General features: G+C 48.9%; 6 protein-coding genes across 6 annotated transcripts; 3 read left to right on the top strand and 3 right to left on the bottom strand.

The window, feature by feature from the left end:
• Positions 1–327: 327 nt before the first annotated feature.
• On the bottom strand, positions 328–3,753 carry Asppvi_008276 (DNA-directed DNA polymerase delta POL3; the record flags this gene model as incomplete). The annotated part of the gene is made up of 3 exons (XM_043304149.1): positions 328–1,066; positions 1,119–3,301; positions 3,358–3,753. The coding sequence occupies 3 exons, from the start codon at positions 3,751–3,753 to the stop codon at positions 328–330; spliced, it is 3,318 nt and encodes a 1,105-aa protein (XP_043160084.1).
• A 506-nt stretch (positions 3,754–4,259) lies between these two features.
• Asppvi_008277 (NAD(P)/FAD-dependent oxidoreductase) lies at positions 4,260–5,447 on the bottom strand (the record flags this gene model as incomplete). The annotated part of the gene is made up of 1 exon (XM_043304150.1): positions 4,260–5,447. The coding sequence occupies one exon, from the start codon at positions 5,445–5,447 to the stop codon at positions 4,260–4,262; it is 1,188 nt and encodes a 395-aa protein (XP_043160085.1).
• Positions 5,448–6,410: 963 nt separating this feature from the next.
• Asppvi_008278 (putative protein kinase) lies at positions 6,411–8,729 on the top strand (the record flags this gene model as incomplete). The annotated part of the gene is made up of 1 exon (XM_043304151.1): positions 6,411–8,729. The coding sequence occupies one exon, from the start codon at positions 6,411–6,413 to the stop codon at positions 8,727–8,729; it is 2,319 nt and encodes a 772-aa protein (XP_043160086.1).
• A 517-nt stretch (positions 8,730–9,246) lies between these two features.
• Asppvi_008279 (acyl-CoA dehydrogenase family protein) lies at positions 9,247–10,721 on the top strand (the record flags this gene model as incomplete). Its single annotated transcript, XM_043304152.1, has 4 exons — positions 9,247–9,739; positions 9,796–10,023; positions 10,084–10,173; positions 10,219–10,721. 4 exons carry the CDS (start codon positions 9,247–9,249, stop codon positions 10,719–10,721), a joined length of 1,314 nt encoding a protein of 437 aa, XP_043160087.1.
• Positions 10,722–10,957: 236 nt separating this feature from the next.
• On the bottom strand, positions 10,958–11,977 carry Asppvi_008280 (DUF3716 domain-containing protein; the record flags this gene model as incomplete). The annotated part of the gene is made up of 3 exons (XM_043304153.1): positions 10,958–11,295; positions 11,419–11,733; positions 11,794–11,977. The coding sequence occupies 3 exons, from the start codon at positions 11,975–11,977 to the stop codon at positions 10,958–10,960; spliced, it is 837 nt and encodes a 278-aa protein (XP_043160088.1).
• A 1,037-nt stretch (positions 11,978–13,014) lies between these two features.
• On the top strand, positions 13,015–16,068 carry Asppvi_008281 (phosphatidylinositol-3,5-bisphosphate 5-phosphatase; the record flags this gene model as incomplete). Its single annotated transcript, XM_043304154.1, has 1 exon — positions 13,015–16,068. One exon carries the CDS (start codon positions 13,015–13,017, stop codon positions 16,066–16,068), a length of 3,054 nt encoding a protein of 1,017 aa, XP_043160089.1.
• Position 16,069: the final 1 nt, after the last annotated feature.

Consider the following 16,069-nt stretch of genomic DNA (forward strand, 5'->3'; position numbering starts at 1 on the left):
GTTGTCCTGCGAACCATTGTGCATGCAGACTTTCGGGTATCTATTGTCTACCAGCACTTCTTAATCACTGTCCATTGATCTTTAACCCATCAATGTATATTGAGCATAGAACTCATATATAGTTTTATTTTCAAGCACTCGACATGTTAACGCCAGAAATATGTGCTGTACTATAGTGATATCCTGACCTCCTGTGACCATGCGAATCGTACATAACCAGATGCAAGTCTCATCTTCGCCAATACGCCATTACAAAACATCAATCATGCTCAGACGCAGCCCAATAGACATACAGACAGTCAAACTGAGAACCCAAATCCCAGCCAACTACCATGCACCAGGGTCAAAATCGAAGCGAGAAAGTTCTTTCTGCGCATCTTCGACATCCTTCTTTGCCTTCATTCGCATGTAGAAGATCGGACAGTCTCGAGAGGAGCAAATTACCTCGCAGTGCAAGCTACCCTGACAACGCTGGCATTGAGTCCAGAGCCGTCCGAAACGGACCTCCAGGTCCGAGACCTTGGTCAATGTCTTTGTGTAAAGCTCGCCAATTCGAGGGCGGCAATGTTCGCAAACAGCGCCAGCCATCTCTTCTTTCCCTGAAAGAGGCTTCTTGCAGCCCATACAGGTTTGGGTCTTCTTCGCAAACTTCATCAGACCCCCCAAGGTAGGCGCCGCGACTGAGATGGACCGAGTGTGTTCACCAGTCAAAAGTTGATTGGCCTTCTTTTCACCAAGAATGGGTTCGAAAATACGACCCAGTGGGTTTGCCAGTTGGTTGTCAAGGTAATATTTTGTGTCGATCGGAATGTTATTCTCCAGAACGTATATAGGGTCTTCAGACTTCTCGTAGTTCTTCGAGCCTCCAGCGCCCTTGACAATGACATACGCCACGCGATCACCGAGAGTTGGCGCAGAGCCTGCGTCACGCTTTCGCATCCGCTCCGCGAGCTCAACGTGTGCCTGCTTGGCGGTGTAGTCTGCTTTGGAGAGCGCTTTGGTAATCACAAGCTTTGACATATCAATCTTGTTCTGTAGAAGATCTGAGATGGTTTCCTTGACATAACTGCAAGCAAGTCAGCGGAGAGCACAACATGACTGGGTAAGCCATCACTTACTCCTGAGCGCCATCGATGTCTCTGTCAATCAAAATCTTGTGCAGCACCGTCTCGATGACATTCTGAACCAACAGGCAGTTATCTCTACGGACGGTTTCAATACCCTTTGTATCCATCTTATCGAACTTGTTTGGATTGGTCCAATACAGCCCGGCGTATCTCTTCTTGTTGATTAGAAGATAGGGGAAGTAAACCTTCTCGAACTCGAGTTTAATGGGTTTGAGAAACTTGGAAGAGACATAATCGGCCGCCTCCTGTCCGAGTTTCATGGCCTCTTGCAGTTCAGTCACGCCAAATCTGACCATTACCGAGTCGGTATCACCGTAAATGACCTTTGCATCATGAGAGTAGCCATTAGCGATAGTGTATCTGGCTTCTACCTCCTGCTTGGTCTTCTCAATCATTTGACGTCCGTAACTGGTGGTACTACTTGCAATAGCAAGGCAGGGCAACTTTCCAACTGTGGCACCAGTGAGACCGTACACACTGTTTGCGCTGATCTTCAGAGCAAGCTGTCTTCCGTTCAACACGGCTTTCTTGAAGGGGTCCGTTTCAACGGCCAGCTCTTTTTTCGCCCGTTTCCGAGCAGCGAGCAATTCTTCCAGAATTTGCGATAGGAGACCTTTGCGCACTTTTGTTGTGCAGAACATGTCACCGTTCGGAGTGACAATGTAGTCTTCATCTTTCTTGAGCTTCAGTTTCTCGACGCTGTTTTTGTTTAGTAGAGTCGTGTAGCATAGGTTATGTGCTTGGATAATCGAGGGATATAGAGATGCGAAATCGAGGGTCGCAATCGGAACACCGTAGTACCCGCGACTTGGTTCAATAACGGTAGCACCTTCGTAGTCTTGTTCGTCTGTCGACTTCATATTCGGGATGACAAGCTGTTGCTCTAGGGCTTTGCGAAATAGTTGACTCAGGAACTTGACTTGCTGGCCGCGAGAGAGGAGAAAGTTGAATGGTACACCCGTGACTCTCGCCATCTCAGTATAATTAACCAAGCACATCAGCTTGTCCATCAGCCGTTGTGGCAAGTACGCATCCTTCAAACAATACACGGCTAATCGCCGCCTCGAGTCAGGAGTTCCATTGAACAATTCCGTGATCATCGTATGGTGGACATCCTCTTTCTGCTCCTTAAGGAACTCGTAAGAAACGGAGTTCAGCGTGTAACTTCGCAGGTGATAGTCTCTTTGGACCAACTGGAGAAGATCGAGCTGAATCCTTCCGTTGGTGTTTGTTGCCTTCGTGTCTCGATTACCCATCTGCTTGCTGGAAAAGTTGGTCGACGTCGCCTGCGACGCCATGCCCTTGAGCCGGGTCCAATATGGGAATCCAGTACATTTGAGATGCTTTGCCCGGTCCAAGAGATATGGAAAATCGAAGTTGGCGATGTTATATCCGATGATCACATCGGGATCGACCTTCTCAAGGAAGTCGCGCCAAGCCATCAGCATTTTCTCCTCTTTGTCGAATTCCAAAATCTGCGTGTTCACAATCAAACTACACGTATCCAGAACGAAAACATTTCGAATGAATGGTTTCGATTCTCCATAGCGGGTGACAACGTTTGCTATCTGAATGACAGGGTCATGATTCGGTTCCGGAAAGATGCCTTTGCGTCCGGCGCACTCGATATCGAAGGACAGGATGCGAAGAGGCGCCATTTTAGCCCATTCGCCATTGGGCGGGTGAGAGATCAGGTCCCGATAATCGATGACGGCTTCAATCTGACAGTTTGATAATTTGTCCCGAGGACTGAGCAGGCGGTATTTCCCCGCCTTTGCCTCCACCCATGACATACCAGCAATGTCCGTGTCGATCATGAACCTGAGAAGGTACTGAATATTGTCGAAGGTGAGAATACCAGCATCGGCGTTATTCCACAAGCCTTTGTAATTCAAGCCTTGCGCATTGTTCTCCAGCGCACTCCGGACCTTGCTGATGAACTTCGGTTCTGTGACTGTAATCTTCAGATAATAGCTCTTCTGGTTTCCTTGAAATCCATAGATGTTCTCTCTCATTGTTATTTGAACCGACTGAACGACTGGTTGAAACTGTCCTAGTTTGCTCTCGAGAAAGGCACGATAGGGATCGCAATCTTCCTTGGTGAAGTTCACCGGCGCTGCGATATAGAGATAGTGCTGAAAGCCAGTGACATGGAGCAAGACTGATTGCCCAGCCTGCATCAAAAACCATTAGCAAACCAAGTGGAGTGGCTCCGAGTGAACGAATCTACCTCTGTAACACCGAAAAGTCTGACAGCTGTCTTTCCGCCGGTAATCGTTCCCTCTTCTGCATCAATCTGCTGGAAGCAGATATTATCTCTGGTCTCGTCGAAGTCACCCAAAGGTGGCCGCTCCCATTGCTGGTCCTTTTCCGAGTTGCTATCTTTCAGACCGTTGATGTCCTGGGTCAACTTTTCTAGAACTTCCTCTTCGAATTGGCTCTTCTGGGGCTGACTTGAGCCGAAAGATTTCCGCAGGCCATTCTGCGATAATGAATTAACTGCGCCAGAGGGTTGTGCATCGAGCTTTCGTTTCTTCACTGTGCCGGGGGTGTTCAGTATGCTGCGAGGGTTATTCGTTGCATCACCCAGAACCCGCTTCTGGGGCATCGCGACGGCTTCAGGCATAGTGACGGATCATACGCGAAGTCTCGTAATTCTGCTGATGGGGAGAAGGACCGTCAAGACGAGGGAGAAACAGAGGTCGAAATGTTTTGGAAAGTCATAGATGGAGATGTTATCGGCGGGCAATGCGCTCCCATTTCGGGAAGTCGTGTCGTGGTCGCGCCTCGAACGTGACGCTCTATACGCGTGTATTAGATCACGTGATCTGACGTCGCGCCTCCTCTTCACACAAATTGACGGGACTCTCATTTGCTTGCATTGCCAGAAGCAAAGTAAAAGAAGTCGGGCTCTATCGAAGACAATCTCCAAACAACACACCTAATGGAATATTATTGGTTTTCCTGGAAATATCCTGAAGAATCGGTTCAGCTGTCAGGCCTGAAAGCCAATTTGAAGGTTCTTTGATTGCATATAGCATATCTAGGGAATCTAGGTACAGCGTGATTTATGAAAGTTTGACGATTCAAATTCAACATGCAGTCTCTGTCGCGAAATACTCTCTACCACGGTCACCTGTTCTCATAGGTCGTATAGATGCTGTTATACCCTGCCAGCGACTCCTCCTTCAAAGCTTCCATCTCCCTACCCTGGAACCGGTTCGGGTCCAGCGCTTTCTTCAGCGACTCGTCGACTTCTTCCCCCTGAATCATCTTGGTCAAGAATTTAGCTGACCCTGCCGCATGAGTGACCCACACTGCAGCCGCCACATAAAGACCTTTAATTGACGAGATCGTGCCGACCAAAGGCAGATTGTCCGGAGTCATGGAGAAAATACCATTGAATTTCTCCTTGATGGTCAAATTCGTCTCAGCAGGGATCAAACTGCGGGCCTGCTCCAGTGATGCGTCGAATGCATCGACCCAGTCGCCAACCGCAGTCTCATTGGGCTTGTGGTAGAGCGGCTTGTGATTATAAGAACCAAGTCCATAGGCCGTGCCATGATCACGGGCATACACATAGAATTCAGGCCATCGAACAAACGGTGACTTGCGCGGTTTTGGCTCGCGCTGTTCGCCATACATGTATGGATGCGCAACAGGAATAACCGGAATCGGCACACCAAAGTCACAAAGATTCTCTGACCAGATACCAGTGGCGATAACCACCTTTTCTGCTTTGACCAGTCCAGATGTAGTCAGGACACCGTTTGCACAGCCATTTTCCTGAATAATCTCTTTGACATTTGTTTCCAGGAAATGAACGCTGTTTTCGCGCGCCCGTTCTTGAAAAAATGAGGTGATTCTTGCACAATTTGCGGCCCCGTCGCTTGCGAAGTGCAATGCAGTCAAGATATCGTTCTTGACAAGATCAGGAGCCAGTTTAGTTGCCTGCTCAGGAGACAGCAGTTCGGCAGGCAGGCCAACCTTCTTCGCCATGTCGTATCTGACCTGCAATTTTTGGACACCTTCGGAAGAGGTGGCGACTTCAAGCCCTCCAATGTTCTCGAAGGCACCAGTAATCTTCCTGTATTCACTGACGCTGTCCATTGCTAGGCGTGTAAGAGCCTCCGATTCGTTGTATTGACCAATGAATCCAGGCGCACACCCAGTTGAACCTTTCAACTGAGAGAAGGAACGATCAATGAGGACAACTTCTTTCCCATTCTCCAATGATTCTGATAGAAAGTAAGCCAGGGCTGACCCAACGATACCGCCGCCGACGATAGCTATTTTGAATGATGCTTCGGAGGGATCCATCCTTGCTCGGGGTATCTTCAAGACCTAACAGATAAATGATACTTTCTGTACAATTTAGTCTACGGGCTCTCTACGGGGAGTCTGCCGCAATTTATGTTTATTCATGGTGGGGTTCGACGAGGTAGCGTCATGAATACGAGCAGGTCATACATAGGGCGTGTTCGATGCCGACAACAGTGAGCACCCACAATAGGCGAGTGTTTCCAACGACAGTAGCAAGAGTCAGTCGAGTAAGAGCAGATCTTGGTAGCTACTTCGATAAGTCGACTTGATAAGTGTGCCATCAGGGAAGGCCTGATTATACTCCGTAGTCTGATTTGGAACAGAGGCATTGTGAATGGTATTAAGGTGGCCTGGCGGCCTCAGGCAGAAAAGTGCGTCATCCAATGTGAGCTTGAAAGTCCGAAGTTCGGCCAAGAATGAGAACGCGTTTTTCGATGTCGACGCCTCGAATTTCTGCGAAGCAATGCATACTTTTTTAGCGAGTTAATGGTTCATTCATTGCTAGACTGATATCCCGGATGCCTGATGGAAAGTTTGACCCACTAATGTCGAATTCACACGCCCTTTCTCTGGCATCTGCCTTTAGAATCTGATGGAAGCTTGTGAGAATTGACAGCCTGGTCAAAAGCCATCCCCAAAAGAGGAGAAGATTTACAACATAATTTACAAAGCGAAGCCGGGACCATAGCTTCGGAAAAGCCCATTGAATGACCTGAACTGATCTTTGTCACTCCGTCGGCCAATTGGTGTTGAGTAAACCATCCTAGCAAGTCTATTACCGCGAGTCATTAATCATATACGATATACATTCGTGGCTACTCTCACAATCCAGACCTCTGCTACATTGCTACGCTTGCTATTGGCTCACTGCTACATGAGGCAGGCCATCTGCGCTGGCATGGCTCCCTTGTGGTCGTGAAATCACCCCCCTCGGCATTGCGGCTCATTGTGTCCCTCAAAATGTCTATGTTCAGGCCAGCTTCGGAAATCTCGTCCTCCTCGGAGTCTCAATCCAGCTCCGATGAAAGCGACCATGGATTGCTTTCTGCAGCCACCTCCGAGAAGACCCGGGGTAAGTCTCGGTCCGGGAATGTTGCACAGACTGCATCCTTCGACAGGGAGCCTGGCACTGAAAGCATCTCCGAAGCATCAATGGATGTCCTTGATGTTGAAGCTCAAGGTCATACAGCGTGGATGACCTCCGCCTTGCTCGAGTTCTACTGCCTCAGCAAAGCAACGGACATCCTCAATGCCAGGGAAGGCTCTCAGATGCGATACACTCGCGAGTCTCCAGAAGTACAACATCTAGCCAAAAAGATGTATGCCCATCAATCACAGCTGCTATCGACACATGGAATGTTACCTGGAGGCATTGAGAATGACGAATGGGGAGAAAGAAGACAGAAGTATCGGGAAACTCTTGATGGAATTGGCCTGCAGGCCCTCAAAGGGCTAAACTTAGACGATACCCCTAAGCAGACGCCGTCTTTTGGCACAACAAAAGACGTCGTTTTGGCTTCTAAAGCCTCAAACCGGATGCAAGTTCACGTAGAGACGGGTTTTGCAAGACCTTCACAAATGAGGCGCCAATACAGCGGACTGTTGGGGTTCAGAGAGCAAGTTACCGCAAGAGACGACACGCGCGCGCCGGAACATCAGCCGTTTGCCCTCTTGGGTAGTTCGCCTGTGAGCTTCCCGCTATTCAGGCCGAATCCGCCGCCACCGACTCCAGCTATATCTCGTTATGCGACGGAATTTTCAGAAGTGAGAGTCCTCGGCCGCGGATCATTCGGCGAAGTCTATCATGTGAAAAATCATATTGACGGGCAGAACTACGCAATTAAGAAGATTCCACTCAGTCAGAGGCGGCTTCAGCAGTTGCAAGGCGGCAATCAAAATCAGCTTGAAAGTATCATGAAAGAGATACGAACGCTTGCTCGACTCGAGCATACGAATGTTGTCCGATACTATGGTGCATGGGTGGAACAGGCTCATATATCTGACCTTCTTCACTCAAGGAATATGAGTTCAATGGAGTTCCAGCACGAGGAGAGCCACAGCATGTGCCTGACTCAAGAATCAAACGACGAGCAAAGTTTTGGAGTGGTATTTGAACATTCGGAAGCTTCTGCAGTTGAGGCACGCTCGATTTCTACGTCCGCTGAATCCGAAGCGGATGCTCCTCACCATTCGCGACGTCGCTACAGTCATGCTACGTCGTCGTCGCGCCCCTCAAAGAATAGCCTGGCGCGGAGTCTTGAAGACGATGAAGAGGTCGAGTCGATCCCTCGCGATTTCAATTTTGCGTCTCATGGTCAGCTGTCGACGTTTGGAGGAACTGATGATGATATTTTCACCGACGGGCTCAGTTACGATGCGTCCAAGCTGCAGGTCCAACGAAGGCGTCAAAATGGGTCTCAGCTTCCTGCTGTGGTCCTCCACATTCAAATGTCTCTGCATCCTATTTCCCTGCACGCTTATCTTAGTCCTCATTCTTTGGGTCTCGCAGAACATAACCATACACCCCCGCGGCGTCACTGCTTCCATTTGATACCATCGCTGAGATTAATGCTACGTATAATCTCCGGTGTCGAATATCTCCACGCCAAAGGCATAATTCATCGTGATCTGAAGCCGGCAAATATCTTCCTCTCACCGTCTGATCATGGCAAACTCGATGGGTGCCCTTCCTGCATGGCGAATTACGGGTCCACACCTGATTACTGTCACCCCAGAATAGGAGACTTTGGTCTTGTCGCAGATGTATCGCATCTCAACGACTATCCTACCCCCTCCTTTGAGGATGGTCCAAAGCTCGAACGTGTTGTCGGAACGGAGTTCTACCGCCCACCCTTGAGCACTAATAGAGAGAAGCACTCTACCGGCATGTTCCAAACCGGAAATCACCAGTTCAGTTACATTGTCGATGAGACCCTTGATGTTTACGCTCTTGGAGTTATACTTTTTGAGCTTCTTTATCGTCTGAACACTAAGATGGAACGCCAAATGGTCCTGACTGACTTGACGAAAGGCACGAATCGTCAGTCTCCGGCCAGAACTTGCATTAGAAACACTGTATTCCCAGCAGACTTTGCACAGAAACTCGACATGGGATCGACCATGCTAGAGGATGGTGTGTCTGTGGCTGACTCGTTGATGAGATGTATCAGCGGCATGTTAGAGCCCAATCCTCATCGGCGCTTGCGCTGCGAGGATATTAAGAGAGCTCTAGAAAATATTCTGGATGCTGCTGTCGTGCAGGATCTTTCTAGTTGTTGATGCTATTGAGCAACATTTGTTGAAATCTTTATATCAGCACTATGCTCGAGCGTACAGCTGCCTCGATGTACGAGGGAATGTAATAGAGGTGAACATATTAAGACCATAACCCTGTATAATATATTGATATTCACCTTCGAGTCACTTCTGTGGAGTCGGGACTAAAGCGACAACTCCTCTCTTCTCATCTTTAAATAGATTTTGGGGCAATGATAAACATTGAAAACTGAAGACATATTATACACATTAAATCGGACAACGGAAACATACATTGGCGGGTTTCGGCCCTCGGCTTCATGGGATTTATCTATCAGTGCATCACAGGGGAGGTTCACAAGCCAGCTTCCCCGCATAATAATACGAGGATACCCCAAACTCCTCCCGTCAAAACATGTAGCATTATATCAACATGAAGAGATAAAATAAAGCTCCATCACTTCTTAAGTCAATTTGGAGTCAACATCGCTAGCGCCTATCTCTCTTCTCCCCATAGGTCTATATCCTAATTATCAGAACAATGCCTCGTACAGACCGCCCCCCAACAGCTCCCTACAGCGAACCCCTTCTTCCCCAGCTAGACATCAAAAACCCCTACTACACAGACCTACACCACGAACTTCGCGCCTACGTCCGCAACTACGTAGAAACATACATCGCCCCTCATGCCCAAGAATGGGAAACAGCGGGCCAAGTCCCCGAGGAAGTCCGACGACGCCATTGCGAGCTGGGGTTTGGAATCGTCCATCCTCTAACCACCGAAGAAGACACGGCAGGTATCTCATTACCCGGTAACGTCCCCCGTGAGAAATGGGATACGTGGTGCAGTCTCATTGTGACGGACGAGCTTACTCGTGTCGGATTCGTGGGTGTTATATGGGGTCTGGGTGGTGGAAATAGTATCGGGTGTCCGCCGATCGCGAGGTTTGGGACATGGGAGCAGCGGCAAAGATGGTTGCCTAAGGTTGCCAGGGGGGATATCAGGTTTTGCTTGGGGATTACGGAACCTGATGGTATGAGTTTTGAGTCCTTTCATTCACGGTGGATCGTTCGGCTGACAGGATACTAGCTGGTTCGGATGTTGCGAATATCCAGACGACTGCAAGATTAGATGGTGATCATTACATCGTCAATGGGGCGAAGAAATGGATCACGAATGGTATCTGGGCTGATTATTGCACTGCTGCGGTGAGGACAGGGGGCCCGGGGAGAGGCGGCATCAGTCTGCTTGTGATTCCATTGACTGCCCCTGGGGTGACTCGCCGGCGGATGCACAACTCAGGCGTCAATGCCAGCGGTATGGCCTGCTTGCATGGAAACTTCCATGAAGATACATAGCAGCTGATTAGTCAATTAGGGTCGACGTTCATTGAATTCGATGATGTCCGGGTCCCGGTTGATAATTTGATCGGAAAAGAAAACAAAGGCTTCCCGCTTATCATGTCAAGTGAGTACATCCACAGGAAAGATATCCAGGTGCTAATGTGTCAAGACTTCAACCCCGAGCGTCTTGCGCTTGCATGCGCCTCTTTGCGGTTGGCTCGTGTTTGCGCAGAGGATGCCTTCCACTACGCAGTGCAGAGAGAGACCTTCGGGGCGCCTCTCATTCAAAGACAGGCAATACAATCCAAGATCTTCAAGTTCGGCCTCATGATCGAACCGGCGTATGCATTTATGGAGCAACTCGTCAACATCATCGAGCTCACCAAAGATCGACCAGCTGCCGATGTGAAGATCGGTGGAATGACGGCTTTGCTCAAGGTGATGTCCACCAGAGCTCTTGAGAAAAGTGTCCGTGAAGCCCAGCAAATTCTTGGAGGCGCTGGGTATAATAAGTCCGGAAAGGGAGCACGAATTGAGCAGATTTCCCGTGACGCGCGAGTTCACGTAGTTGGCGGTGGTAGTGAGGAGATTATGATGGGCCTGGCTTTACAGGAGGAGACCAAGGCGCTTAAGACGAGGAGGCAGGCTCTCGACAAACGGTCGAGGCTCTAAGATGCGTTGCAATGTTATTTCGTTGGTCGCTGAGATATTCTATTTTCTCTATCAGATGTTCAAAACTCACTACAGCTCGAAGATTTAACTAGCCACAAAAGCCATATCCAAATGCTGGCAGTGTCCATGTGTCAGCTAAATCCTAAGTCCTTGAMCAGCCCAACACTAAGAAGTGAGATCAACCCCCGAGAAAGAAGTCTAAGGGAAATTCAAGTCCTGAGCACGAGCGCAGAAGTTCAAACTAACTCCCAAGGATTGATCGATTGACGCTTCTCCTCCAGCTGTTGCACTCTCCTATGAAGTATGTTGAGATGCGCAACAATGTCTTTGATCGCCTGCTTAAGTAAAGGCAAGTCGTTGATGGTTTCCGGTCCGAGAGGAAACGGAACAACCTTGCCATCGAGACGTGACCTTGGAGCAGGGGTCTGACTGTCAGATTCCTTTATATGTTCCTGAACATTCGTCTGAATGTCCTCCTGGATAGGGGCAGCTCGTTCTTCGTCTTTGTGCACTTCCTCCGCTACGCTGCTATTGGTGATATCTGTCAAGGAATCTGTGGAAGTGAACGATGAATCTATAGATTCATCATCTTTGTGTGCTCCTGGTGTTCCAGTTGTTAACAAAGAGAAGCAAGGCCAGAATGAAGTTTAGAATTTCGACTCACGGAGGTCACAGTTGTGTCTCCTACTGAACCGACAATTTGCACATGCTCCGGCAAGCTTCGAATTATCATCTGGGCTAGGCTCAACGACACACATTCTCCAAGTGCCTTTGTTGTCTTTGCAGAAGCTGCACGGATCAGCCGCCTCGGTGCCGCGGGTTTGGATCAATGCAGCGGTCAACGCCGTGCTGTCTCTCAGTGGTTTGCGTATAGGCTGGCCGTCTCCGTCTATCTGCCAGTCCAGAACGCGAATGGCAGCCAGTTTCTGATATCTCTTCTGCGCCTCATTTGGGTTATCTGCCGCAATGGGCAGGTCGGACGCGTCAACTCCCGCAATAAGCTCGTCCCTATCTGGAAATGTCTTGTCAGCCTCTTCAGAAAGATCCGACGGAAGAAATCACAAACACGTACCACTCTGAGAGCCCAATGATACTTCACCTTTGCCACGGCGATGAGGTCGGTATGGCCCTTCTTCCTCGCTTTCTGACTCTGGGCGCGGTCGTTTAGGTGTAGCTATTCCGAACATTCGAAAGATTTTGGGAGCTGTCGGACTTAGGAGGTCGTGGTACTGTTCTTGCTTCGTTATTTTCCTCATCTCGTACCACAGTCTGAAAGCTAGCAAAATAGAAGTGAGTGAGATATTGAAAGGTAATGAAGAAACGCCGTGACAGTGAGCATTAGCTTGTATACAGAGCAACGTTGCCGCGGCGTCAGAGTGAGAATGACCAAAATAAACGCACAACCACATCCGTAATGTGAAATATCCTTTAAATGAGGAACATAGGAGCATCCTGTTCTCTTTATAATCATGTCTCTGAAAGAGCTGTGCTAATTAATTCATCTGTTCTATGCCCTATCTGCCCCTTGTTCCGAGGACAGTTTGGCACTCTCTAAAGAAATGCTTCATTTACGGAAGGAAGTAGAACTGATTACACATGCAGTTGGAGTTATTTCTTTATTTTGCATCTTGCTACTCACAAGAGAAACATTCCACAAGACCCTACATCAGTTAACGACAAAGTTTAGACGCCCTAGTCTGTCTGTATATAAATTGGTAGCTTCCAGCGGCAAAGTAGGGGACTAAGGAAGAATCACAAGAAACGACAAGAGCCTGGTTGCTCTCTTCTTCATATCATGTCTTTCAGCACATAAGCATTCAATCAGGTTTGAGCATCTCTATAGCTTCGTGTATATAATTTCAAAGGTCGAGGCGTTGTTCCATAATTTAATCTTGCACAGCCACCCGACACTTCATTAGCCTCATATGACTGGGATATGCTTTTATATATAAAATATCCAGCAAAGAAGTTTCTCACAGAGCAATAAGTACTAGTATAACTTCACTAAGCTGTGGCTGATGATTGATCGATACCCCAGAAGTAACTTATATGGTAGCCATTACGTCATGCGGGGGAATGGCTCTGTACTGTAATGGAGCTGTATCGTATGGTAAGATTGCCCCTGCTGTCATTAATGATAGCGGGCCTATCTTATTCCTCTGCTAAACACCGATAAGAGCTCTATGCTAGGAACAACTACCTAACTCGGCGGCAGAGTGACGACTCTTCTGCTGCCCCATGAATACTACGTCTGAATAGCTGGAGCAGGATTCTCCCAGCCTGACCCATGAAAATGGAGAGCTTCGATGATGCGCCACGCCCGGTGGAGTTCGTCGAAGAAAATGCTGCTCTACCTAACGAGTATCCCTCAAGAGCACCATCACAAGCAGACTACCGCACCCCAAGTTTTGCGTCTGACTTGAGCTCTACGATTGCAGAGGGATCGTTCACGTCGAACGGGACCTTAAAAGGAACTGAAGATCAAGTAGATAGTACGCAGCGAAGACTTACCGATCAAGAAGATGTCTTCAAACCTCCCCGGACCGCCTCTCCCTTCCCTCCCATGCCATTCAGCCCGCCTCCAGCAGCCGAGATCAGCGAAGACGGGCACGATGAAGAAGACGAGGAGCCTCATGTTGCGACATCCTTCGAGCGTGACTCGTCACCGACCTTAGCGCAGAAGCACCGATCGGCGTTTTTCGATCTCGGCGAAGAGAGCATGAATCGCATGCACAAGATCTCATTGTATGAGACGGCGACTCGATTCTATATGGTGGGCATGGATCTGTCAGACACGCGGTTTCGCATTCTGAAAATCGACCGTACGTCAGACACAAATGATTTGGTTATCGTCGAGGACGACATTGTGTACACAAAGAGGGCAATGAGCCAGTTGCTGGACGCGATTGACGACGGGAATAAGATCTCCGGGGGACTGAAGCTCAGATGCAGTGCATGGGCCTTGCTTGGCTTTATTCGCTTCACGGGCGCATATTACATGCTCCTAGTGACGAAGAGATCTCAGGTTGCTATGGTGGGCGGCCACTATATCTACAAGATCGATGGGACGGAACTGATTTCGTTGACAACCTCGAGCTCCTCCAAGCTGAAGCCCGAGAAGAACCCCGAAGAGGCGCGGTATATTACAATACTTAATAATCTTGACCTGAGTCGGTCATTCTACTTCAGCTACTCATACGACATCACGCGCACCTTGCAACACAACATTTGCCGTGAACGCAAACTTCATCAAGACGGGTACTCGAAAGGCTTCCATCAAGATTACAATACGATGTTCATATGGAACCATCACCTGCTCAGTCCCGCAATCGAAGCACTGAAGAACCCTTATCAATGGTGCCTCCCTATCATTCATGGTTATGTCGACCAGGCCAAGATTGATGTGTATGGGCGGCTGGCGTACTTGACCATTATTGCTCGCCGTTCTCGATTCTTCGCTGGGGCTCGCTTCTTGAAACGGGGTGCTAATGATCTGGGTTACGTCGCTAACGACGTCGAAACGGAGCAGATTGTTTCCGAAATGTCCGAGACTTCATTCCATGCTCCCGGCCCTGCTCTTTACGCCAACCCTCTGTACACCTCATATGTCCAGCATCGGGGTAGTATCCCTCTTTATTGGACACAGGACAATTCAGGAGTATCGCCCAAACCTGATATTGAGCTGAATCTTGTTGATCCGTTCTATTCAGCCGCCGCCCTCCATTTTGACAATTTGTTTGAGAGATACGGTGCACCGATCTACGCTTTGAATCTGATCAAATCCAGGGAGCGTACTCCACGCGAGTCAAAGCTTCTGAAAGAGTATACCAATGCCATCAACTACTTGAATCAGTTTCTTCCTGAAGATAAAAAGATCATCTACAAACCATGGGACATGAGCCGCGCTGCTAAAAGTCGCGACCAGGATGTGGTAGGGACACTGGAAGAGATCGCAGGCGAAATCATCCCGAAGACTGGTTTCTTCAAGAATGGTTATGACGCAGATTCTGGCTTACAACTCCAGAATGGGATTGCTCGGACGAATTGCATTGATTGTCTTGATCGTACAAATGCTGCCCAGTTCGTGATCGCAAAACGAGCCCTTGGTTATCAGCTTCATGCTCTTGGGATCATTGATGGCACCACTTTGGAATACGACTGTGACGCTGTCAACCTCTTTTCCACTATGTGGCACGATCACGGTGACACAATTGCGATTCAGTACGGTGGTTCACATCTGGTCAATACCATGGCTACGTACCGCAAGATCAATCAGTGGACCAGCCATTCTCGAGACATGGTGGAGAGTTTCAAGAGATACTACAACAATTCGTTCCTTGATGCGCAGCGTCAGGAAGCTTACAACTTGTTCCTTGGTAACTATATTTTTACGCAAGGCCAACCGATGCTGTGGGACCTCTCCACCGACTACTACCTGCATCATGCCAGTCCCAGATCTTGGGCCGAAAAGAGGCGACCCAATTATATCCACTGGTATACTCCTGAGAATCTGAAAGCGCGCGAACTGCCACCGCCTCCTTCGCGCCCGAAGGAGCCTCTGTCGCGATTTGATGATTATTGGCTGGAGTACTACAGACCTTTGGCTGTCTCGACTCTTCCGAAGATCTTCTCGTTCAAAATGAAGTCAACGTTTCACTACGTTCCGCGCCCCTTCAGCCCGTTCGATGTGCGAATTGCTCATGACCAACACAATCGTGAGAGGCATCCGCAACGAAGCGTGAGAATACAGGAGCCAGGCAGTAGCGTCATTGAGCATGCGACGCGCTCACCCATGCACAGCGCGCCACCGAACGACAACCCTACGTTGAAATGGGTGCAACAGCCCGACTCGGCGCAACCCGCCGCAAAGTATACTAAAGACTCCATATATGATCTCTCTCTGTCAAGTAGCCAGATACCGTCCATGCAGACATCAACGGATTCAGCTACGCCCAGCAAAGCACAAATTGCTCAATGGACACTCGGCCAGCTAGTGACCGACTCGCTTAATCCGTCCGTCACTGCCGCAGAGGCCGAAGAATACGAGCGGTACATCAACCACCCGCTACACGTTCCTCTCGTTGTAACATCGGAAGATGAGATCACCGCTGCCTCTGCCCAGCATGAGTCGAACTTGGACCTACTGGAATACGCCAACAAATGCAACGTTGAAGAGGTCACACTCGAAGCTAACGCGGAGGAGAATCTAGCGGATTATGCCGAGTTCCTTACCGTATCGGAGGAAGGACTTACGGTCGTCGCAGAGGACTATGAGAAGAAACGCTATAAGCGATACCGACAGTGGCTGCGGGGGAAGAGTCTTTTCAAGCAACGGGTTGATATATAAT

Source organism: Aspergillus pseudoviridinutans (assembly GCF_018340605.1).
Source record: "Aspergillus pseudoviridinutans IFM 55266 DNA, scaffold_5, whole genome shotgun sequence".
In the NCBI taxonomy this organism is placed as follows: domain Eukaryota; kingdom Fungi; phylum Ascomycota; class Eurotiomycetes; order Eurotiales; family Aspergillaceae; genus Aspergillus; species Aspergillus pseudoviridinutans.